The 26108-nt window shown below is 33.7% G+C and overlaps 1 protein-coding gene across 3 annotated transcripts in view; it reads right to left on the reverse strand.

Moving 5' to 3' along the window:
* Positions 1-6761: 6761 nt before the first annotated feature.
* The window catches only part of Suv3 (Suv3 RNA helicase), a 142693-nt gene continuing 123346 nt past the window's right edge, over positions 6762-26108 (reverse strand). For all 3 annotated transcript variants that reach the window (XM_035363099.2, XM_035363091.2, XM_035363109.2), the window contains 2 exons: positions 21995-22164; positions 6762-7211 (listed from right to left, as the gene is read on the reverse strand). In XM_035363099.2, coding sequence (XP_035218990.2) covers positions 6964-7211; positions 21995-22164 — 418 coding nt within the window. In that variant the 3' untranslated portion in view covers positions 6762-6963. The remainder of the gene's footprint in view (positions 7212-21994; positions 22165-26108) is intronic.

Here is a 26108-nt window from a genome sequence, read left to right on the forward strand (position 1 = left end):
ATAATCATTTTTATAAAAGTCAAATTATGATATAAAAATACAGCTCTCTAGAGACTGAATTAATGGAAGTTAATGGTTATGTAGAAATGATCTGCAGCTACTTAATGGCTGAATAAGTTAGCAGGTTCTGTGGACAAGTAAGAATAATTATATAAATGACACCCAACATTCTGGATTGAATTAACAACGAGGACACGATGTTTATTAAATGAATTTAAGAAGTTTTTAAATATAAAAAATCGACTGATTTTTTATCCTAAAATGTATTTTGAAGCGTAGCATATTTTCATTATATCCTTAAAATTCTAATTTAGAATGTAATTGTCAAGAACTGAATCCTATGCATCAGTAATATAATAAATAATTATTACGGTTATTAATAAATCCTTCTTATAAAGTATTTAATTGCAAATATTTAAAAAACTTTCTGTCTGAATGCAAATATTTTTCTACGCAAATATTTTAAATTTTATATTAATCAAGATTGCACATGATATTATTTATTTACACTTCAATTCTTACCGTCAGCTCCAGTAGAAGTTACAAATCAATTATATTTAATTAAGGATTGGATTGGATTATTTATTTATGGCAAAGCACGCGAGGGCTATCTGCCTAAAGGGAGCGATGCCTTCGTGGAGGACTTTCTAAGGGAAACTGGCTCGTATACACGTTACAAATGGGGAAAACCACGAAAACGCCCATGCAGCCAGCCCGTTCTCTGGATTCAAACCTCAGACCCAACTACCAGTGTTCAGCGTCTTTACCGCTCGGCCGCTGGTGGGCTATTTAATTAAGGAATGACCATCTAAGTTTAGAAACAGCTTAGCGTAACAGCAATTCAATTATTGCCGCCGTATCTTTCATGTTACTCCCGATTGGCAAGCTACATGATTTTTAATGAGTATTCGGGTTTTGCTAATAACTTCACTTGGAAATCGTGCTTAAACTAGGTTAGTTGGTTATTTGAACATAGAAAGAACATGGAAGATATTTGATTAAGATGCTTTCATAGAGAACCTTTGTGAAGAGAATCTAGAAAACTACGAAAACCAACCATGCAGTCAGGGTTAGACTTCGGAACAAACAATTAGTATTTAACAAACTTCAAATGCTAGGCAACAGGTGAGGCTCCAATTAAATCTCCAATTTAATATTTTATTTGTAAATATTTAAAATATTGTTGTACTCTTAGACACAAAAAGCAGAATTTAAGTTTTGTTAACTTGTTAGTAAACTACCAAACCGTAGTGCAAATGAGTATTCAATTTCTTTTGCAATAATTGTATTCACTTAATATTCTTGGAATATGAGCTAAAGAAGGAACGTTCTCGGAAGATTAAAGAAGTGTTTAAATCCAGTGATATTAGGTTTGTCTTACAAGCTCAGGATCAAAATGATTCTGCAATTGCCCGAGAGTTGACTTGTAAATGGCTGTGAATTAAGCAGATGACTTTTAATCTTACGTTTTCAGTCAGAAAACTTATTCCAAATTTTTTGTATTGCATGACAATGCATCTTTTTATTATTCAATAACCAGTCGGAGAACCGCTTGTGTTCCGAAAATAAATATGTGTACTCTGTCGTCCTGCATATTCTTCAAATTTGTCTTCTTGTGATTTTTTTTCTTTCCCAAAAACTAAAGTTGCCTCTCAAAGGAAAGTTTTTCGACATTGAAGAGAGAAAAGGAGTATGACATCTACTTTTAGAGGCATGTCCAAAACAGATCTCTACAAGCCTTTTCTTCCATTACATGTTGTGCAGTCAGACAAAAAGTTGCATCAGCGTAAATTCTATAATCTATTTTTATTACACTCTGATTACTTTATTAACATATAGTGAATATATACTAAATCTTTTACTTCAGCTTAAGTAATTCGGAGTTTTTGACGGAATTGTTGTCGGAACTAGGACTTAGAAGATTAAGTCAAATTAAATATTTCAATAACCCAATAAATTCAAGGTTGAAGTTTTAATATTTGATTTTCGGAGGGAGGGGACATTTTTTCAGTTTTGGTCCATTATCCTAAGTATATTTGCTTCGATTCTGTATTTTTCCATAAAAGCGAAAAATTTACGTATGGTATAGATATAACGCATTGCTTCAAATTAAAATTTAATAATATTCAGAATGGTTATAATTAAAGTTCCACATTGAAACGGTCATAAAAGGAAAACTCCTTTATCAAATGTTATCAAACTTGGTAATCGTGTAAAGGAGGTCATGGGAATTTATTTTCCCCGAAAAAAAAAAAGGAAGTTTGAAACCTCACCACCAGGAGGGAAATGGTGCTGTATGCAATATTGTTAAACGAAATATGCGTCGGAATCTAACTTAACACTTTTGTTACATGGGTTTAATATGTTGTATACCCTTAAGAAACTTTGAAGTAAGCAAATTACAATTTAAAGGCGTTAAATTCGATAAACGTCGAGTGCGCCGTCCGTGTAAGTGAGAAATTCGTCCGTGAAAACCACGAATTAGCGATTAGAAAATGTGAGATCGCAAATCACTCTCACAAGTGCGTACAATCTGGAAATCGTTTTCTTACAGATCGCTAATGTGTAATTTTTGAAGCCTGAATTCGGCTTTATAAAACCTCTTGGTGAAACCAGTCTTTCCTTTCATCTCATACCTTCAAAATGAAGATACTGATTTAAAACGCTTTTAATCGATTTGGGCCAAAGAAATCCCTCATGTTATCTATTTACTTCCATTGCATTCTCCCACTGCATTCGATTGCACAGCAGTCATTCCTCACCATTTAGTTTTGAATGACAGCTAGTTTTACAACTAAACCATTTTTCTCTGATGAGCAGTCGACAGCTGGACCACTGTGATTGCAGCTCACTTAAAGTCAATGTTAAAATTTTTCGCAAAAACACCAGCAAATACCATCAATTGAGCTTGTGGTTAACAGAAAAGACAAAAATGATATCATTGCAGATTAAAGTGAAGAGCGACTGGTTTTAGACTATATGGTTGTATAAATTTTTTGTTACGGAACATCATATCGTATCATAAATGGAGAATCCCATGATTTTCTCAGTCGAATTATTTTAAGATTCAGGAGTTTATCCAGTGATGTATGTGGATTTCACCTAAAAATGTTTTTGTTTTCCTCCTGATGAAACAGCGGCCGAGCGGTAAAGTTGCTGAACACTGGTAGTTCGGTCCGAGGTTCGAATCCCGTGAGCGGGCTGGCTGAACGGGCGTTTTCATTGTTTTCCTTATGTGTAACGTGTATGCGAGCCAGTTTCCTCTAGAAAGTCCTCCACGAAAGCATCCCTTCCCTTAGGCAGATAGCTCTAGTGTGCTTTGTCGTAATTAAATAAACCAAAACCTCTTGATGAAACCAGTCTTTTCTTTCATCTCATACCTTCAAAATGTTTAGCCTCTAAAGACTGATAAAGGCTCTGACCAAATACTTTGTGAAGAACTTTCTAAGGGAAACCAGCTGGCATACACGGTACACATGAGAAAATCCACGAAAACGTCCATGCAACCAGCCCGTTTACCGGGGTTCGAACCCCGGAGTGAACTACCAGTGTTCAGCGACTTTACCGGTCGGCCGTTTGTGGGTCTTTATGAAATGGAAGGCGATAACTTTATTTAAAATTATTGTCAGAAATACCAAGATATTTTGAAAAGTTGGATGCTTTTTAATATACTTGCAGAATAGCTAAAGAAAAAGAGAAGAAAAATAAATTTTTTCGTAAAATTTAGTATTTGCATTTTTTTTTAATTTAAAACTTTTCAATGTTATGATATTTGATTCTTGCGATTTCAAAAATAAAATATTTGACTAAAATATGAATAAAATTTTAAGAAACCAAATGTAGGATAAAACTGTGTAAAGCAATGGGCACAATGATAAAACTGTTTAAAGTAGTGTATGCAAGTCATCCTAAGTTAAAATGTCGGTTATACATCTCTCTTATTTATATATATCTTTTCTGAACGGAACATTGAAAGGCCTGTTAACTGTGCTTTACTGTATTTTCTCTTTTAATGTATGCAGTTTTCATACACGTCGTAGTCTGGGTTGCAAAGTATTCTTCCGAAAGAAACACAATTCAAATAAATAAAATCAAATTCTGGAAAATTTATATTAATAAATATATTTAAAATGCTCATTTCGAAGGAATAAATAGAAAATTTTAAAACAATTATCTGAAGAGACAATGCAACACAAACAATTAAAATAAAAGTATAAAATTTTAAAAATTACCTAAAATACGAGTAATAACTATAACAAAAAATACATATAAAGAAACCTATTAAAAAAATAAACACTGCACCTTTATTTAAGCAGTTCGAATAGGTAAATAGAAATTTTTAAAACAGTTATTCTAAAAAACCTATGCAGCTTAAACAATTAAAATGAAATTCGAAAAAGAAAAAATTACTTAAAATAATAACAGTCATGATTAAAAATATAATCTAAAGAATATTATTGGGAAAAAAGGAACGATGGTGAATTTTTTTCCTCTCACGGGAAAGGAAACTAGGTTGCCATATATTAAGAAGTTCGCCAAGTGAACTATTCTTGGCGCAAACTGAAAAAAAAAGTGCCAACATAAATTTGTGAATTTCTCCGTAAATTTCGCTCCAAATTTTACAATATTTCATATTTAAGCGCAATTTGAGTTGTAGAATCGAAATATGTAAAAAAATTGGTATGTTATTTCAGAAAAAGTCCGATTTTGTGTCAAAATACCTATGTTAGAATAGTGCTATATATAAATCTAATATATATCCTAAGTCGTGCTTTTGAGACATGAAGAACGCAATTTGAATTTTGTCAATCAGCTCAGTAGAACGGGAGATATCACCATTTTATTTAAATCTTTGAATCCTCACCTTGCTATTAAAAGCTTACAAAATGCAATAAATTAAATTTATCCCTGGTTTCAAGGGTGGAAAGTGCAAAGAAATTCTCAGAAGTCAGTTGTAGACTTCATTAAAAAAGTACTCCGTGAAGATCTAGAAGAAATTACCATGAATGCCACTATTATCAAAAAAGAACCATACATCAAATGGATATGCATCTATTTAAAGAGAAAGATTACATTTCAAGTATCATGTGAGCTTAGTTCGCAACAAAGCACTGAAAGCATTTATGCCGATCTATGTTTTAAATTTTAAGCACTTAAATTTAAAGTTTAAACTTAAATTTTAAGCACTAAACATTTATTACATTCACAAGCCATTCTGCCTAACTTACTTTATGCTGTACCTGCTTAGGCCCCCACTGCTCGCACGAATAGACTCAAATGACGTTGAGTCATGAAGACATTGTAATGATGCAGTAATCTTGTCACACATGATGTTGCAAAGATGTCACATTATGTCGTCTTTAAGATGCCCAGATATCTTGAAATTCCATACTTTCAAATCCAAGACTTCGCTTTCGCCTCTTTACACATCACATTCTCGTTATAATGTGTTTTTGTAAATATAGTCCGTTTTATTGAGCCATTGTGTTTATTAAAATATTTAATTTTTTATTTGACTGCATTTATAAATTTTGAGATATATCTACCTCCTAGTTATTTGAAACATCTGAATAAAGTGCATAATAAAGACAAAATTACATATTTTAACGAATTGTTAATAACTCGCCACCCCATCAAACCCACTACTATGCATCAGCAATTACAGGGGGGCTAGAAAGTCCCTTTACATATTCAATTATTTCATGTAACTAATAAAACCTACTGTTATTTGTCTGAAATGTCTGTATGTGTGCAAAAATTATCCCTGCAGAGCTTGAAACGCCTGAATATCATCCTACTCATCTGCTTTAGCAGCTGCATGCCACATGCTGGAAGGCAATTAGGCATTTTAGAATCATTTGCTAGCCTTTTTAATGTAAAACTGATAAGCATTTTAGCATTAAATAGACAGATGGCTGAAATAGGTAACACCTTATTAAAAATAAAAAATTATAAGACACCTTCATGTATTTATACTGACTTAAAAGAAACAGTTAATTTCTTCTGAAATTAAAAAAAAGGGGGGGGGGAATTCATTTATGATTTTGGACTACCTCTCATAAGAAATTTTACACCAAATAATGATACTTTAGGAGAGAAATCTCAAGTAGTCAGTTACAACAAAAATGTAAATTTCATAAGCATTTGAAAGAAATTCATGAAAAATTATTAAGAAATTAATTTACATTTACATAATTTTTGAAGAAAACCGCAAATTTATTTACACAATAATACTAATCAGAGCTGGAAATCAAATTCAAAAAACACTATCATTATTAAATGATCCTTCATTGATCAAAGAATCCTGTGATATTTCAAAACAGTTTCAGCATAACATTCTATTCTCAACCAGGAAGGAATAAAATATAATGAGAAGGGGGGTTAAACAGGAAGGATTATAATTTTTTGTTTAATTTTAAAAAATGTATATATATTTTTTCAACTTTTGTAAAGGGGAGCAATGATAGTGTAGCAGTGGTGAAAGGAATGCATGGGGGGGGGGAAGGAATTCATTTATAGGCAGATTTTTACATCTTTTAATTATTTTAATGAATAATTCAAAAGAAACCATGCTGGATTTTTAATTTGTATCATTTGAACAGTGTTAATTAAAATATAAAGAACAACACCTGTTATGTAGATGAAAAAATTTTAAAAAATTTTCTGGGAACTATTAGGTGAAAGCTCCATTTTTACCAATCAAAAATTGGGATATTCTGAATAAATAAGGAGAGGCAGGAAAAAAAATAATCCAAGAACACTAAGATTTAACATTTGCATGTCAATAGATGCAGTTTAAATACGGAAGAATGTAGTTTACATTTGCTATGAATGATTAGTTTATATGATTTACAATATATAATATAAAAAGTAAGAAATAACATTCACAATTTTTTTTAATAGTCAAAGTCAGTAACTATAGTTCATATCACAATTAATTTTGGTGCTACAAAAATATAAAAACTATTTCTTTTTTAGCCTTCTGTTATAGACTTTTGTAGATTTTTTAACTCTTTGTTTTTCATTTGAAGACATGGCAGAACTTTCTAAAGATTGTTCCCATTCTTTCTGTAGCCTTTTAAGCATACTTGGTGTAATAAGGCCTTGGGCAAGAAGTTCCTTTGTTAGTCGACCTTTGCCATAAATTTTCTCTTTAGGTTCCTCTAATCCATCAACTTCAGCTTCTACAGAACTTGACCTAGTCCTAGTATCTGCATTGAAAGATAAGCACTATCACAACACTATTGATCAATTTAAATTTTCACACAATAAAGAATATCTTCACAGTTAGACGAACCAAATCAAATGATAATCATATTACTTGATAAAACTAGTAATAAACAATATTTTAGAAATCTCATATACAATTTTAAAACAGTAAATGCCTGAGAACTGCTTTTAAAATTTAGTAAAGAAATTTTTATATTATCTATAGTTAAATGTTAATTTCATATATGTAAATAATAATAAAGATGAAAAAAATAAACATAAATTTGCAAACTACATTACATTTTAATTAAATGAAATTGTTAAAAAACTAACGTAACTTTTAATGAACTTAACCAAAATACTAATGTTAAAAATACACTAAAGTGCCATTGAATTAGAGATAGCAAGTCAATAATAATGAGTTGGGCCACCTCTGGCCTTGACAATGGCTGCCATGTGATGAGACACAGATTCTGTAAGATTGTGGAAGCATTCTACGAGAATGGATTGCCAAACATTAGATAGAGCTGTACATAAATAAGGAAGGATCACTAGTGATATGTGGTGTGGTTTCACACCTTTTTCCTAAACATCCGAAAGATGCTTACTAGGATTTAAGTCAGGGCTTCTATGTAGCTAGTTCATGACAGAGAAATCAGAGGAATGCTCATACAAACAGGCAATAGCCAACACAGAGCTGTGAGAAGTACAGTTATCTTGTTGGAATACTCTATTTCCATGTGAATGACAGGACAACATATATGGAAGGAGATGATCGTCCAGCAACTCTACGTACCGAATCATATTGAGGTAGGTTGGTACAAGTACCAAAGATCCCAAACACTGCCAAAAGAAAACACCCCCAATCATGATTAGGCCCCAATAGCCTTGTACCATTCTAACCTGGCATACAAGATCCATGTCTTCATGAGCTGACACCACATTTTCCTTTGTAATTTCCCTGATTGCCAGCTTTCTTTCCTCTATCCGTGTACTCTCAGCATACTCTCGATACTGTCGACCTTGAAAATCCTAGCCCTCTGACGATTTCGGAAACTGAATGGTCCATGCGTCGAGTGCCTACTACCTGTTCACAATCAGAGGTATATAAATTAGAATTTTTACTTATACTGGTAATTCAAACAACTGATTAACAATAAACACAGTACTAGCTATATATGCAGTTACCACAATGCCCTTGAGTGAGCATAAATGTGGAGCAGCACTGCAAAATTTGCACATCCATGTCTGTCCCTAATTCAATGGCACTTCACTGTACAGTACAAAGTTTTTAATCCGGACCTACAAACATTCAGAGCTACAAACATTCTGCGCATAATACCTTTAGGCATGCGCATATGCGTTTAATGTATAACGGACGGTATAAGCTAGTCTAAAATTATCTAATTATCTATTTCAGTTAATGTTGCAGATTGCGTTGTTCCTTAATCTTCTAATTGGATGTGACTTATTATTTCTTGCAGACTGTTAGAGCAATTTTATAAAAAGTAAGCTTGAACTTTCGATTATGTCAAAAAGAGTTTCCGATTCTAGAACTGCCAAAGGATCTACAAAGCGAAAGCATGTTTTGATGTACCGCTTCCGATAGTGAAGAAAGTGACAGAGAGGTTATTGAAAATGAAAAAATTTCGATTGACAAGTTAGACGGTATTACAGGACTTGAACAGTTGAACTGAACAAGAAATTATGTCTGTTTATAGAATTAAAGGGAAAGTATTAGCACAAAAAACGAAGCAACTTAAACAACTCATATTGAAAGAAATGTTTAATAAAGTAAACAAATAAATATTAAGCTTTTTTTTTTTTGTAAATTTTGATACCCTTTAGATCATAATTGCTTTTTACTTCATAAATTACAGTTTAATATTTTTAATTTTATAATTTCTGCATGCCATCTTACCAGATTTAAATTGATGATCTATAATCCGGAAAAACCCCTAATCCGGAATCGCCGAAGTCCCGACAAGTCTGGATTAAAGACTTTGTACTGTATTTAATTTATCACATAGCAAAAAACTTTTGTTAAGTAACTCTCGATTTAAAAATAGTTTGGAAAACAAGATTCTAAACCGGCTGGAAAAGTGGGAAGTCAAATAGTGTAATATTTAGGGAATATAATAGATGGAGTACGACAGTTCAGCCATACTTGTTCAGTTTTGAAAAGTGACCAAAAGCATATGTGGTTTTGCACTGTCTTGGTAAAATACCATATACTCCCCATTTTTAGACCATGGTGCTTCAACTGGATGTTTTGATATAATTTCTCCAACAGGCTGTAGAAACAGAAGATATTTATCTACAGAAGTCTATAGAAAGACTGCGACTGAAAACTTAAGAGTTCCAATGCCATTCTTTCATAAAAGACACTGAAACTTTTAATCTTTCACAGAAGACACTGGAACCGTTTAACTTGTTAGGAACAGCTCATAGTTGAAGAATGTCCTTGAAATTCCACCTAGAGGATAATCTACTATGTAAGCTATGTTAAGTTATGTCATTTAGCTTTATGATTGCTTCTGCATATCATTATCATATATGGCAATGCTAGTTAGAAGTAATTTTAACATAGGATCCATTTCAAAAATATACTGTAAGTAGAATAATGCTTCAGGTTGTTCTTTGCTGGAAGTCTGCATGGAATCCAAATATTTTAAAAACAGTTTCACTTTGGAAAATGTCTTACTATTGCTCTCACTTACATTCAACCATGCTTTTAAGAATATTACATGCCTCTATTTCTCTGGTCCTCAGTCACGAGTCAAAACACTGATTCACTTATAAAATCTATATTAACCTATCAATAATATATATTCACAAATTTGCTTCCTCAAATGCAGTATTTTTACCTCATTTGTAGGAGAAAAATATTGCATGTAAATTGCTATTTTTGATTACTCATGTCTAAAATATGATAAAAAAGAGAAGTTTCAATCAAACATAATTTACCAATGCAATTAATTGTCATCCCCTCTCCAGCAATAACATATTTCCACAGGCTGCTTAGCACGTAGTCCTGTAGAGAGCATTTCAAGGAACCCAAGGTGAAAATTCTCAAAACTTCAACCCAATACATATACTGGCATCCAATTTTATATGCATAAAAGTAATATTTCAGAAAACAATCAATGAGTCTTTAACCCATTAATGACCAACATCCTGGAGGCACAATGCAATGATTCCACTCTTACCAGCCCAGTGCCACTTCTACACAAACAGGTCTGATGAATCTCTTCAGCCCAGCATTGCGTATATGGAATTTGAAAATGTAACAATTTATTTGAATTTTTACACATCGTAACAGTTTTCACATCGTTGAGTCATATGGCTTTTGACCTTAACGCATGGGCATCAGTTTCTGTTCTGTGCTTCTAGTTTTGATAGATTTATCGGTGTAAACACACTGTGAATTACAGCTCTTTAAGGGACCCTGGGATTTTTGTTTATTTCATTAGGAATTGCTTTTTTTGGGAGGGGGGCAGAATGTGGGAAAACGCATCTAGCTTACAGCAGGTGTAACTTCCCTGATGGAAAAACTCAGAGCAGTTGTCCTTTTAATTTCCTTGTTTATAATTATTTTAAAAGTATAGTAAGTTTATAGTTATTTATAAAAGTAACATAAGCTTTCTTGGTTAATTACAAAAAAAATTACAGTATTATTACAGAAGGAGAAAGATATCAGCTTTCCCGATGCGTCTCACTCGCTCGGCATTTCTCAGAAAAAAGACGTCTTTGTCCTATGTGTAGACCCTCATTTTGAGTTACTCGAGACACAGCAGAATTTTTAACTCCACAGCATTTTTCGCGTCATCGTCAGATCCAAAGCGCTTGCCAACAAGCTCGCGCTTCATGTGCAGGGATAGTCGGACGGCGCCAAGTCCGGGCTGTATGGCGGGTGATCGAACTGCTCCCAATGAAGCTGTCGAATTAACGATTGAGTGACACCAGCAGTATGGGGGCGAGCATTGTCACGGAGCAACACAATTCCTTTACTGAGCATTCCTCTTCATTGGTTTTGAATGGCACGCCTTAGTTTTGTTAAAGTCTCACAATATCGTGCCTCATTAATGGTTTCACCTCTGGGAAGAAATTCAGTAAGCAAAACGCCTTTCCTATCCCAGATGACAGTGCACATGATTTTTTGTAATGACATTGTCACTTTGAACTTTTGTTTTTTCGGAGAATGAGTGTGTCTCCACTCCACCGAATGTTGTTTCGATTCTGGTGTAAACACACCCAAGTTTCATCACCTGTCACAATTTGGTTTAAAACGTTTTCTCCCTCATCACTGTATTGCGTGAGAAATGTCAGGGCACTACCAAGTTGCTTTGTTTTGTGAACATCAGTGAGCATTTTTGGAACCCATCGGGAACATAGTTTGCGATAATTCAAGCGGTCAGACATAATTTCGAACAAAACAGTATGTGAAATTTGTGGAAATGCCTCTGAAAGAGTTGTCATTGTGAAGCGTCTGTTCTCATGAATTGCTTCATCAACTTTCCTTACCAAATCATCGGTGACAACAGAAGGCCGACCACTCCGAGCCTCGGCGTGGATATTTGTTCGACCTGCATTAAACATTCTTACCCACTTTCTCACCATTCCATCACTTATCGCGTATTCACCATAAACTTCTGTCACTTGACAATAAATTTCGGCCAGTTTAACATTCCTCGCGTTCAAAAATTTAATCACGGCACGAATCTCACAGTCAGCAGGAGAACTAATCATCTTAAACATTTTTAATGCGCACAGCAAACTGAAAACACAACATAGAGCAACCAAAATGGCGACAATTGAAAGTCAGTGGAAAAGAAAGACTAGTGCGCATGCGCTACCACAGCAAACCACAGCGCTGCGACGGCACTAGAATGAAACGGTACTTAGTTTCCGAATACGCTACGTAACAATTACTTACTTGTATTGATCGCAACAACAAAAGCGTTACAAAATCCATAATAAACAAAATTAAGTATAAAAATTGAGTCATGACAGCAAACGAGAACTGAAAAGATGAGTCATGATATTGTTTAGCTGTGTCATGATAGAAATGAGTTACGATTATTGTATGAGCCATGTAAAATATATGAATTTAAACCTTGATCTTTTTATGAACTCTATAATCATGAACACTTTAATGACTCGTGAACTCTGCCTAATGAATACTGAAAACTATTTGTGATCATGAACTCTAAAATACAGTCAAAAGTCGTTAATTCGGACACCCATAATCCGGAATGATCTATAATCCGGACCTCAAAGCTAAAAACTTTCTGCGCATGCGCCGCGTTGACGCATGCGCATAGGCGTTTACGCGTGCGCGTAAGACCTCTTACGACTGCATATTTGCATGTGCGCAAGCGCAGAATACGTTTTTGCGTGCGCATTTTATGTATTACGAACGGTATAAGCTAAAATTATCTAATTATCTATTTCAGTTAATGTTGATGATTGCGTTGTTCCGTAATTTTTGAATTGGATCCAGCTTATTATTTTTTGCAGACTGTAAGAGCAATACTATAAAAGTAAACTTGGACTTTCGATTATGTCAAATAGAATTTCCGAATCTGGAGCTTCCAAAGGATTGTACAAAACGAAAGTATGTTTCGATGTCCCTCAAACAAAAAGTGGAATTGCTGCAAAAAATGGATAAAGACATGAAGAATGTGACAGAGAGGTTAGTGAAAACGAAAAAATTTCGATTGACAAGTTAGTCGGTATTCTCGGCACAGCAATTAACGGTACTTGAATAGCGGAACTTTGTAAGTGAACAAAAAATTATGTCTGTTTATAGAATTAAAGAGAAAGTATTATCACATAAAACGAAGCAACTTAAACAACTTACATTGAAAGAAATGTTTAATAAAGTAAACAAATAAATATTAAGCTTTTTCTTTTTTTGTCAATTTTGACACCCTTTAGATCATAATTGTTCTTTATTTCATAAATTACGGTTTCATATTTTTAATTTTAGAATTTCTGCATGCCATCTTACGCGATTTAAACTGATGATCTATAATCCGGAAAAATCGATAATCCGGAATCGCCGAAGTCCCGACGAGTCCGGATTAACGACTTTTGACTGTACAATATTATTCTCTTCTACATTTTATTAATTTTATTATATGATACACCATATATTATCTTATATATTTTAGTACTTTATTCAAAATTCTAAATTTTATTTTATGATATATTATGTATTATTCTATACTTTATGTATTTCCAAATTTGGAAAATTCAAAATTTTGTTATAATGACACATTATATATTATTCTATACTTGATGTATTATTCTCTCTCTATTTTTTTTCCTATATTAAGAATTATTCTAAATTTGTCATATGATATATTCTATACTAGCTCAATGTAAAACTTGTTTTATTAGATTTCCCTCTTTTCCCAGTTTCGAGATCTGGTTTCATCCAGTGGGCTAATAATTGATTTACCCAATACACAATAACCCTTCTAATGACCTTTTTCTAGTTTTCTTCTTTTTCTTCTAATAATCGGTGTCACTTTCTGTCCTCCTCTCTTAATAATAAACTTCTAAATTTCCCTCTAAAGAACTATCATCAGCTTTATTCTTCTTCTGTCCTTCCCTCCTTGCTCTATTTGGTTAGTGATTGGGAGCTATACCTGTGCAGTCGTTAATGAAGTTTTGGTGCTCCCAACACTTTTACGTGTACCCGTGTATAATTTTAGTATTTTGTATGCCTCATTTATTTCTATTTATGTGATATGCTTTACATTAATATAGTACATATTAAAAATTAGCGTACTGAAAACATAACTTCAAAAATTGGGGTCATTATATTAAAATGCTGATTTTATATGAATTTTTTTGTAAAATTAGGTTTAACTGCTGAAAATGTGTGAGCTGGTGGCGACGTTCCATTTCAGAGATTTGGTCCCATGACTGCACTTTGTTCTCTGCATGTTGGTCCTTAAGGGGTTAAGACAAATCTAATATTAATTATTCAATCCAATATGATCATTATGTCTCTGAACTGCAAATAAAACATTTCATGTAACAAGCACTTTGCACATGATATATTAATTCAGTTTCTATTAAGTCAAAACAGTTTTCTAAGGTGAAAATGTATCATTTGGAAGAATATTTGATGAGAACATTTGTGCCCATAAGAAGAGCAGACAATTTTGGAAATAGCAACTTTGTTGAAAGTTTCAAGACAAACTGGAAATAATTTAAAAGTTTTGAAACTGTTACTGTGAAGCTTGGATAAAGTCACAGAGCAAAAATAACTGCTTCTCAGACTTGGATTTTGTGCAGAACTGCCCATCATAACTGGAATTATTACTTTTTATTATTTCACCAGATTTGTATAAGAGCAAGACGATGGAAAAAATCACCCAGATCCCTTTTACTAAATTTTGCATTTTTACAATGTTAAGCTTATTTTTGTACATTATTTATAATATTTTGGTTAAAACAGTCACAAAAGAATCCAGGGAAAAAGACCTCTGTTTCATTATTTAAAATGGTTTCATGCTGAAGGATAAATCAGAGATTCTTCGTTACACTAAATAAACTAGATAATATCAGAGGGTGCAGGTGCATTACATAATCCACATGACATCTCCTTGAACTAGCAGTAAATGACATCTTTTCTCTGTCATTAGGGTATGTCTACCTGCTAATACCTACCCGTTAAATCACTCGAGTGATTCAAGTGTTCATTCAATTAAATTCAAGTGTTGGAAACCAATACTTAACAATATTCTTACAATAGGGTAGTTGTCTTCCTTCATGACATGGTTCACACGTAATAGTCAACACAAAATCTGGTTGAGCCATCTTTGTGACTAGCATGATAGGAGAGGCTAAAGGACTTGCTGAAGGCTCAATAATGTCGCTTTCTTGCAAGTCCTTTAGAAGTTTTCCTACCTGTTCCTATTTGGCAATCGGTAGACATCTTGCATGTGCTTGATAGGCAAATGAATCCCCATATCAATTCCACACTGTGCAAGACTGGTTTGGTCTACATCCAAAGATGTGAAGTAGAAAACATCTTGAAGTTCTTGAATGACATGTTCTGCAACAGTCCTCTCTTCACTGCTTAGTTGTGCATTCTGCAGTAACTCTGATGTTAGGCTCTCAGAAGAGAGACAGACTGGAAGACTACTGGGTCATTTCCTGTAGGTCACTGGAGTACATGCTATAACCACTTTACCTTTCTTAACGACTTTTGCCTTATCATTTTTGTTGGCAACTCTGACCAGAATTGTGGTTCTTGTAAGAATTCATTACATTCTGGGTACTCTTTCTAGAAGCAAGTGGTTTCCAACACTTGAATTTAATTGAATGAACTACTCCTTTTGAACTGATATAGTTTGTAAGATATTCCCTTATGGCATACTAAAAATTTCTATTTTCAGCCATGGATCCAGGAAGTAAAAATTCTGTTCTTGCTGGTAGTGTGATATCATCTTGAGCAATTACTTGGTGGACGGATTTAACTCCTTCCTCTTTTATACCAAACAGGGTTATGTCCTCAGAGGCAGAATGTAGTTCATTATATTCACTCTGTGAGATGGCCACTAATTTGCATTCTGCTTCCCTGTTGAGGAGCAGTCTTTGCTTTTATGCTTTGGGGGTGTTCTGCAGTTTCTTCGAACATTGTCTTCAACCACAGTTCCAGCACTTTAAGATAATTTTTTTGCCACTCATATCCCAATTTAAAGCACTGAATTGCCTGGTTAAATTGTCACTTGATCCACTGGCTCCTGGTGGCTCTGACTGGGTGGTGCTCTTTTGTGATTTGCTTGCTTGGCTGCCTTGAATATCATGACTTATGCGTTATTTAGATCTTTGACATCTGCCATTCGCAAGGCTTTATGCATCTGAAGGTTTCAGATGCTACCGCTGAAGTACTGCAGGGACAGGATTTTCCTCAATTCTGTTGAACGATTTGAAAAGGCGAAATGAGACAGTCTTTCAACATCCGCTGTGTTGAAAATCATGGTTTACACTTATGACCTTTTTAGATTCTTGACATCTGCCATTCGCGGGACTTTCCACATCTGCAGGTTCCGGATGCTACCAAGTACTGCAGGGACAGGATTTCCCTTGATTCTGTTGAACAGCTCGAAAAGGCGAGGTAAGACAGCCTTTCAACATCCAAGGCAAAGTCGTGGAATGTTTCCATTGGAGAGATGTCAATTGAAGCCAGCTGTCTTTTAAACACTTCATGTCAAAGTACAGCTCCAGCATGCCAGATTTTCTTTCTCAGGCAGATTTTGAAGAATATCCACTATGTCTGCTTTTAAAAACACGATCAGATAGCAGGTTTAGTTTCAGCATTCCAATCATTTGTAACTGTCATTATAAACAACTGTGTCTTGTATACTTACCAGAAGGTCTTTCTATCATAAGTTTTAGAGGGCCAGGACAACATAGGTACAAATTTTAAAGCTATCAAAATTATATCCTGCTGTACCTATTGATTTTTTTAAGCTGTCAACTTATTTGGCAACAGCAGCAGAAACTCTTTTATCGATTTGCTGTTTGACAGCAGAAACTTTTCCTTTGATTTGTTGCTTGACAGTAGAAACATTTTCTCCAATTTGTTGTTCGGTAGCAGAAACTATTTCTTAAGTTTCTTTAACTTTATTTTCATTCTATTCTGTTTTTCATGGCTTCATTTTTTTTTTCTATTATGGCAGTAAAATCTCTTTTCATTTTCTCTTGATCTCTTTCCATCTTTTCTTGAACTGAGTTGACAGCAGCTTTCATCTCTTGTTGGCCTCACTTTCATCTTTTCTTGAAATACATTCATCTCTTTTTTAACACACTTGATGGCCTCTTCCATCTTTTCTTGAAATATTGCAAACTCTGTTTCCAGCTGTCTGAGTTGCTCCTCCATCACTCTAGTCACTGGCATTCAATCCCACTTCTGACACCAAAAACTGCTGTGTGCATAGGGGTTCATAATAGATTGAATGCACATAGAACAGATGATAGCTTGATAAAATTTATTTTCACAATAGAAATACTTTACGGTTCTGGAACTTTTTACAAAAAGCACTCGCCCATCTCTTCTCAGTATGACACAGCACATTCAGTAGTTCCCACTGTGATGACTTCGTGGTTTAACAAGGCACCATTTAACAAGACGAAACAAACATTTATTAAATATATGATTCAAAGCATAATATAATAGTGACTCAGAGCAGTATGTCGCTCCTACCTCATAATACAATATACTACCTTTCTCTTCTGAGGCTAACATGCAACTCTTGATAAATACATTAACCCTTCTCGGACAAGAGCTACCTGCGCCAAGCACGCTCTGTTGATCGCCAAACAGTAGCCAGATATCACACCCCCATCGTAAGATTGTTGTTGATATTATTTATAAATCAATCGGTAATCTGGAAACTAAAATCTAGCAACTGTTTGCGATCAACGTGAAAAAGAAAAAAACTACATATACTTTTATACATTCTATCCTAATTTTCAAATCTCATTTTCTATAGACATTTGCAATATAATACCTACAATTGCACCTCAATTTACTATATAAACATAAATAACACATTTTTATATATATACATTTTTAACTTCACTTGTTCCGAACCTTATTATTATTGTAACAATTTATCAATTCTTAACCCAAAGAAACCAAGCTGATATTTTCTTTTATAAACATGTTAAAATATAACCTAGTATTATTCCAATGATGACAGTAAAATTATTAAATTTCTTATACAGTCAAAAGTCGTTAATTCGGACACCCACAATCCAGAATGATCTATAATCCGGACCTCAAAGCTAAAAACTTTCTGCACATGCGCCGCGTTGGCACATGCGCACAGGCGTTTTACGCGTGAACGTAAGACCTTTGATGCTAAAGCAAAGTTTAAAGTTTAAAGAAATTAAACATTTAGCAGTAGTAGCAATAAAAACTCCCTGAGATATGTTGTGCAGACATTGAAGACAATAAAAGATTTTAAACTTAACCAATCTATTAACAATATAATAAAGAATAAAAACACAGAAAATAAATGTCAACAATATTAGAGTCTTAGGAAAAATATAATATAACCATCATTCATCAAATATTTTTATCTGGTCTCCAAAACACTGGCATTCTATACAAACAAAAATGTCCTAAACAGTAATTATGCAGCCTAAAATTGAAGCTGGCTACCCATTCAATAAGTCCATAATCAATGGTCAAGAAAAACACCTGAAAATTTAAATGAAGTTCTTGAAAGCACTTAAAAACAGGCCTAACCCCGTTTGCACAAGGAGTCGCCGCTCACGTATTTTTAATTGCCGCCTTTATTGAAGAACATGAATGCCACCCATGGCAGTCACTCTCATGGTAGCCTCTGGAACCAAAGAACTTTATTCTGGAACCATCATCTCGCAAACCAAGGCACTTTAATCACCGGACTGCATGCATCCTTCTGAAGGGGCTGGAAACCGCTCACTCAAGTGCCGGGAAAGCAGGAACTAGAAGGGTGAGCCAGAGCGACGCGAGATACTTATAGCAGAAGTAGGAATGACGTCATCTCACGGCAACCAATCAGCTATCGGCACGAATCGGCTTTTCAGATGACGTAACATCATGTTTAGTTTTTGCATCTCAATTAGGTTGAAACAGTCCGTTCTCAACGCAAACAGTGGCAGCAAGAAAAAGAAGTAGAAGTAACTACTATATTACATTAAAATAAGGACTAAACTAAATACACATTTCAAGGAGGAGAGATGATGCAGTAAAAGGTTTAAAAATAAGCTATATTTTCCAACAAATGCCCCCCACATCATCATCTCCGACCTGAAATAAAAACCAAATGCCAGTATCTTTACAAAATTCAAAACAAGAATAAATAAATATCACAATTTCATTCAGAAATTTTTAAGAAAATTTTTCTTTGGGAAAATCTTATCCCATTATTCAAAAATTTTACCGTAGCCAGAAAGTCCAACATGTTACAGAACAATACAAAGACATATATATGATCACACACTCAATACTTTTACCCAGGGCCCTGGTCACTCATACAACATTCTACACTATACAATTTTACATTTACCTAATATCCATCATATATAACATTTTTTCAAATTAACAAAACTCTTAATTTAAATACACACAAAAACAAATTTCATAAGAAAATTGTTCCACAAAATCTTATTAGATTATGCTTAGTCAGCGGTTTTGTCATGGGACCAGTCAGATTATCTTTACTTGGGACATATTTTAAATCAAAAATTTCCCTGTTCAATAGATCACGAATGAAAAATAGTTTCACATCTATATGTTTTGTCCTCGAGTTTTCAATGGGTGATTTTGTAAAACATATAGCAGCCATATTATCAGCAAACAATATTGGCCTCGAAACATAGTTACTTGCAATTTTAAACTGAATGCATTCATCCAAAATGTTTTTAAACCAAACTAATTCTTTTGCTGATTTAGTCATGGAGATAAAATTCAGCCTCCATAGTAGATAAACTCACTCCCCTTTCTTTAAATGTATGCCAAGATACAGGTGATTCTCCCAACAAAGCTATTTGTCCACCAATAGACACCATATCATCCCTGCTTGAAGCAAAATCCGAATCTGAATATATATTGAGCTTCAGTTCCTTGCATACCAGCTTGAGTTTGTGCTGTCTGGTATTGGAAACGTACCCTAAAAGTTTAAGTAATCCTTCCCAGTGAAACTTACCAGGATTGCTTTGGAACTGAGAAAATATATTAACAGCATAAGCTATATCCGGACGAGTACGATTGCAAAGAAACGAGAGACATCCCAAAACATTTCTATAAGGATAATTCATTTCAGTCGTTTCTTCTTGTGTACTGGGACTTTGAGACTTTGAGTATTTCACACCTTTAACTATTGGAAGGGAAGTAATTTGTATTTTAAAAGACTTAAATCGATCAACTATGTCTTCTATATATAATTGCTGATGAATTAAAACACTATTTTTCTCATATTCAAACTCCACACCCAAAAGCTTTCTTGTTTTACCTAAAATTTTCAAATCAAAATGTGAACTCAGGACTTTTAATATCCTTTTGGCCTGAACTTCACTTTTCCCAAACACAACTATATCATCAACATAAACCAACAGAATGACAAAGTCTTTAAAACGATAGACACAATTACACCACTCAAACTTGATAAACCCTAGGTTACATAGTGTTCTATCCAACTCATAGTACCATAATCACCCACTCTGATGCAAACCATACAAGGCTCTATCTAAACGACACACAAGTTTCTTTATCTCGCTCCACAAAACCCTGAGGTTGGGACATGTAAATTTCCTCTTATAAAGGAGCGTAGAGATAGGCGCTTTTCACGTCACATTGTATATTTGCCCATCCAAGGTGTGCAACTAAAAGGGAGAAAAATAGCCTTATTACTGAAAAGTTGACTACAGGAGAGTAGGTTTCATCATAGGTATCGTATTTAATTTGCCGATAACCCCGAGCCACCAAACGAGCTTTAAAACGAACAATGTTTCCAAATTCGTCCCGTTTAATGTTCCACCTGCAACCTAGTGGAGTGTTGTCTTTAGGAAGTGGAACAAGATGCCATACCTTATGCTTTCGCATGTTGGCCATTTCCTCTATCCATTTAAGCTTTTCTGCAGATTTCATTGCCTGGTTATAAGTGTTTGGAATTGAAACATCTAGTCAGCTATCTCGGGTATACGACGTTGAAGGAGTACCAGTTGGGTCGATTTCACCACTATAAGTATTGCTTCCCTTGAAATCAAACAAGGTAGGATCATACTGAATATTATGTTCAGTGCAATACCTTTCTACATCATTTGGTGATCGTAGTCTTTGATTAGACCCCCTCTCAAAATAATACACATCTGTACGAGTGCCGTCTGGCCTTGGAACAGGTTTACGAAGCCAAGTTACTTGTCTCAATGTAGATTGAGTGTCAGTGCCAATTGTAGAAGAAGGTATATTGGTATCGATTCTTTCTTCTATTTCAAGAAAATAGCCAACTGGAGTATCAGTGGATTGGAACTCTACCCTTTCTTCAGATTTCAAATCAGGAAGGGTGCCCAGTGCAGCTCCACTGCCACTTTTCTGCATTCCAATCGACTCTTTAAAAGTAGCACTTAGGGTTTCTACTACCTTTTGCTCATTTTCCAACCAAATCTTGTACCCTTTTGTTCGTACACTGTACCCAATCAATCGGCCCTTTGTTGCCTTTGGATCAAGTTTAGAATTTCTTTTAGACTTTGGAATTCTCACATAGGCAATTCTTCCAAATGCCTTAAGATGACGTACTGATGGTTTCCGCTTAGTGTATAATTCGAATGGGGTTCTGTCTTGGCCCTTATGACAGATTCTATTAAATGAATATGTAAAATACATTACTGCATCTGACCAAAATTCGGAACTCATTCCACTATCGTGTAAGATTGCACGTACTTATTTAGAGCTGTCTGATTAAATCTCTCACAAACTCCATTCTGTTCTGGAGTATAGACATCTGTAAATTCGTGCTTTACACCAATTTTATTACAATATGACCTGAATTGATCATTATCATATTCTCGCCCATTGTCAGTCCTAAAGTACTTCAATCTAAGGTTCAAAGATCTTTCCGCACGTGCTATACGCCTTTCAAATACTTCAAACACCTGACTTTTCTCCACAATCATGCCATTTACTAGCAGATAATCATGCCATTTACTAGCAGATAATGTTAAAGTATCATACAGTTTTCTCCTGAAATAAGATTAAGCTCTAAAGTCCTACTTTTGTTATATTTTCCTAGTGTGTTGGTATGCTCTTCTTGTTCTTCTATAACATCTGTTGCTTTCAAAAGATGAGTTATATTAAAAACTCCTTGCTGAATAATTTCATCCAACTGTCGCTGAATTTTTCTTACTGCTTGCACATCAGGAAAAAGATCAGGAAACCGATAACTGAAAAAGATAATTTAAAATAAATTTAATACAATTTCATTTAAGATACAATCAAAGTTAAAGCATTCAAGCAAAAAAAAAAAAAAAATTAGAATACACATTTTAAACTTAAGGGCGGTAGTGGTTATGGCACATAACCTGCATGGTTAAGATGTGCCAAGCACACAGTAGTGCTAGATGAAGATTTAAAAGGTATAGGCATGACAATAAAAAAAATCAAGTTTAATCAAAATTGTCTAAAAACTACAACCAAGTCTAAAAAAAACAACATAGAGAAATAATTTAAATAGCATAGTATTGAAAAATTTATACATCGTATTGAAAACCAATTTGTTCCACCTTAAAACTTCTACTAAACTGAAAACAAATTACCCTGGACTAAAATGTATAGATGTAACATTTTAAGTTTTATAGTTTATAGTAAAGAGGAGGAACAAATCAAACTAGATGGGTTAAAGGAGCAATCATCTTTCGATTTAAAAAAATTTTAATTTGGAATAATCAATTTAAATTGCATCATAAATAATGCAGCATTACAGTCTATACAGATTGGGATATTCTCACTTTCAGCAGACACTGATGGGTAATCTGAAAGTTATTAATCCGTAAGCGCACCAGTATTTCTTTCTTTCTGTTTGTGACTCAATACTTTATTTCAGGTTCCACATGCCAAAGCTTACTATTTATTTATAAATCGCAGTGCTGCAACTATTTTTAAAAAATTTAATGTTTCACATATTTTGTGATGTCTGTATAAGGGATATCAGATACATAGACTGTATCAATGGATTTATCAGCAATGTCTACCAGCTCATTGCCCCTTATATCAATGTAGCCAAGAATTTAAGAGTATCGAATATAATATCCTCAAGTTTTTTTTAAGATCTAAATGAAGGTTAGTGACTTCAGTTAACAGAAGACTTCTAGATTCTAATGATTCAAGTGCACTTAGTGAGTCAAAGGATGAATTGGCTTCTTTATTGTTTTGAAATAAATAGAAGAGCTTGATGAATAGCAATAATTTCAGCAGGAAAAATACAGCAAGCTTTTCTGCAATCGAATACTCTTGATAATATTGCCACAAACACTGATCCAACACAATCATTAGAGTTTGATTCATCAGTAAATAAAGTAACATAATCATTGTTTGTAAATATTTCTATGCTTATGGAAGTTTTGTCTGTACATAATTTCAAAAAAAAAAAAAAAAAAAAAAAAAAAAAAAAGCAAGGAAATATTCAGGAGTTCAATTTTTGCATTTTTCTATGAAGGAACAACAAAATCCTTAACAATTTTAAGTTCCAAATCATTCAATGGATATTTCTCAAGATATGAGCAAATTTCCAAACATAAAGAGGAAATATAAAATGGCCTTGCTTGATACAGAGGTAGATAAAAGTCATCCTGCAGATAGATTGACGAGGCTTACATGACTGAGACATGATTTTAAAATAGTACGTTAAGAGACAAATGATCACATCTTAATTTTAATGATGCTTCAGAACATTCTGCACACAAGCTTTATACTAGGGAAGTTCTGAAAGTACTTGAGCAGATTTGTAAAGCTTGGTGTACAGAGTCAAGCCTTTCTAACACAGAAGGTCATGCAGATGAGAGAACTTATTCCAATTAAGACCTAATTAATGTCTTGTAGATGTGGAGCATTGAAGAGCAAGTTACACCTCAAGAAGTACTGGAAATAATTATAAGCAAGGTCAAAAGTTTTAAACATTTGTTCTGAAAGCATGTCAAGAAATTTTGCCTCTAATAATATTGAGATCAAGCAGCTTTCCAGATGGGAATTCTGGATTGGGATGTAGGTTTCCCTTATGGCAAAAACAGACATAAATGGTCTTTTGATAAGAAAACTTAAATGTAGATGTTCTATTTCCTGTGCTCTTATATGTATTATTTTGGATTTTATAAACAATTTTACTTTTAAGTGTAGCTGGCTTTGACGTGGTGGCAACCGAGTGCTTTCGACGTTATTTTGAATTTTAGGTACTATGAAAATAACTTTCGGAGTACTTTTATGATTCTACATGGTTTTATTTAGCTACAAATTGATTTGCATGAATTTTCACACCGTTTTCATGTTTTTATAAATATCTGAAACTTTGAACAGAGATGAGCTTTCCAGGAAGAACGGTTTGTTTTCATTTGAAAGTTATCTTGCAGATATATGAAAACTTTTTGCCTTTTGAAGTTTATTGTGCTTTCATGTAAGAGCATATTTCTACGTATTTTCAAATTTTGATTGCTCCGTGTCTATTTCAGTGCATATTTGCATTTAAAGATTTAATTTAATTTTTACTGAATTTATAAAATTTTATGAACTAAATTTTGGGTTGAAATTGCATCTTTATGTATTGAATCGTTGTTTCTGTCCCATTGCTGACCTGATACGATGTCTGAATCTAAGAAAACTACTACTAAGTGCGAGAGAGAATTTGCACGACTGTCCAAAAGATATCTTTAATACGATATGTGATATTAACAAAGTGGTGGAAACTCTGAAAGAAAAATGTGTTTATAAATGTTTAATTGAAAATTTGACTTCTGGTATTAACAAGATCACGGAATGAATTACGCAAAAGAATTTGGAACATGTTGAAATGCAAAGGGATCTACATAAGGAAGACAAACTGGATTTTACTACCAAAGAAGTTTGCGAGATTCGTGATTTATTAGATCACGGGAAACTGTCAATGTATAAAGGAAGAGGTGGAGAAAAATCAAGTGTCATACAATTACAGGAAGAATGAAGATCCCGATTCCTGGAGAAGTAAAGAAATCATCTTAAAGACCCCCAAGGAAGATATTGATGTATATGAGGTAATAAAAAATATTATTGATCCAAAAAAAATTGGAATCTGTGTTGTAGGTTCTTTTTGCAGAAAAAATGGGGATATAATAGTTAGAGTGAAGAGCAGAGAAGAAAGTAGAAAATTGGAAAAGCGGTTATTGATAACAAAAAACTTAATCAACTTGTAATGCCAAAACGTAAAAAATTTATACAATCTAAGGTTATTATTTACAATGTTTCTAATTTTCTTTCCGACGAAGTACTTATAGAGGCATTAAAAATGAAATGTTCATGTGGTGCTAAATGTGTTCGCCTAGTGTTTAAAATGAAATCTTCAGAACAGGAAATATCACATAAGAGTTTTTCATGTTTTAAGAGAGTGTCAAAATTTTATTTTGGAGGAGCAGAGAATAACAATCAGTTGGAAATCTTATTCTCTAAAATTATATATTCATCTTAAACGATGCACCAACTGCTTGGCCTTCAGGCACATTAGATGATTTTGTGAAAACACAACCGTTTGTGGAGTGTGTGCAGAGGATCATCTACATTCTACGTGTTCTTCTGATTTTGTTTGCTGTACTAATTGCAAAGAATACAATCGACATATCAGTACTAAATATAATGAGGAACATGACTCTTTCTAAGGAATGTCCTGTGTATTTGGAAGAAATTAGATTTATTAAGGATCATCTTGATATATAGAATTTATTTATATTTTATTTATTTTGGTCGGCTGGGACATTTTAAATCATTGTCCTTATTTGCGATTTACATTTTTGCACTCTGGTGAATTTTTGTAATGAAAAGCATTTTCCCTTACCTTTCATTTTGATCTTTTACACACAGCGGCTATTCTAGATTTTGTATATAATTGATCTAGAGACTGTGATTTTGTTATTTTAATTATACAAATTTTAGTATAAAATGTTTGCAACAAAGTAGTGAAATCATATTTTATCTTTTTATATATTTATATTATTTTTACCTCTGAACCTTTTTTATCTATGAAAATTTTAAACTCTAATTTAAATCACTGCACTGTCGCTGCTTGTAGGCTCTCTGCAATTGATATCATTATTAGAGAAACACCAGACATTATTACTTTACAAGAGCCCTATTATATTCAAAATAAAAT

The sequence above is a fragment of the Stegodyphus dumicola genome, chromosome 4 (assembly GCF_044657685.1).
Source record: "Stegodyphus dumicola isolate Sdum_Otavi_A_Nest chromosome 4, ASM4465768v1".
Lineage (NCBI taxonomy): Eukaryota > Metazoa > Arthropoda > Arachnida > Araneae > Eresidae > Stegodyphus > Stegodyphus dumicola.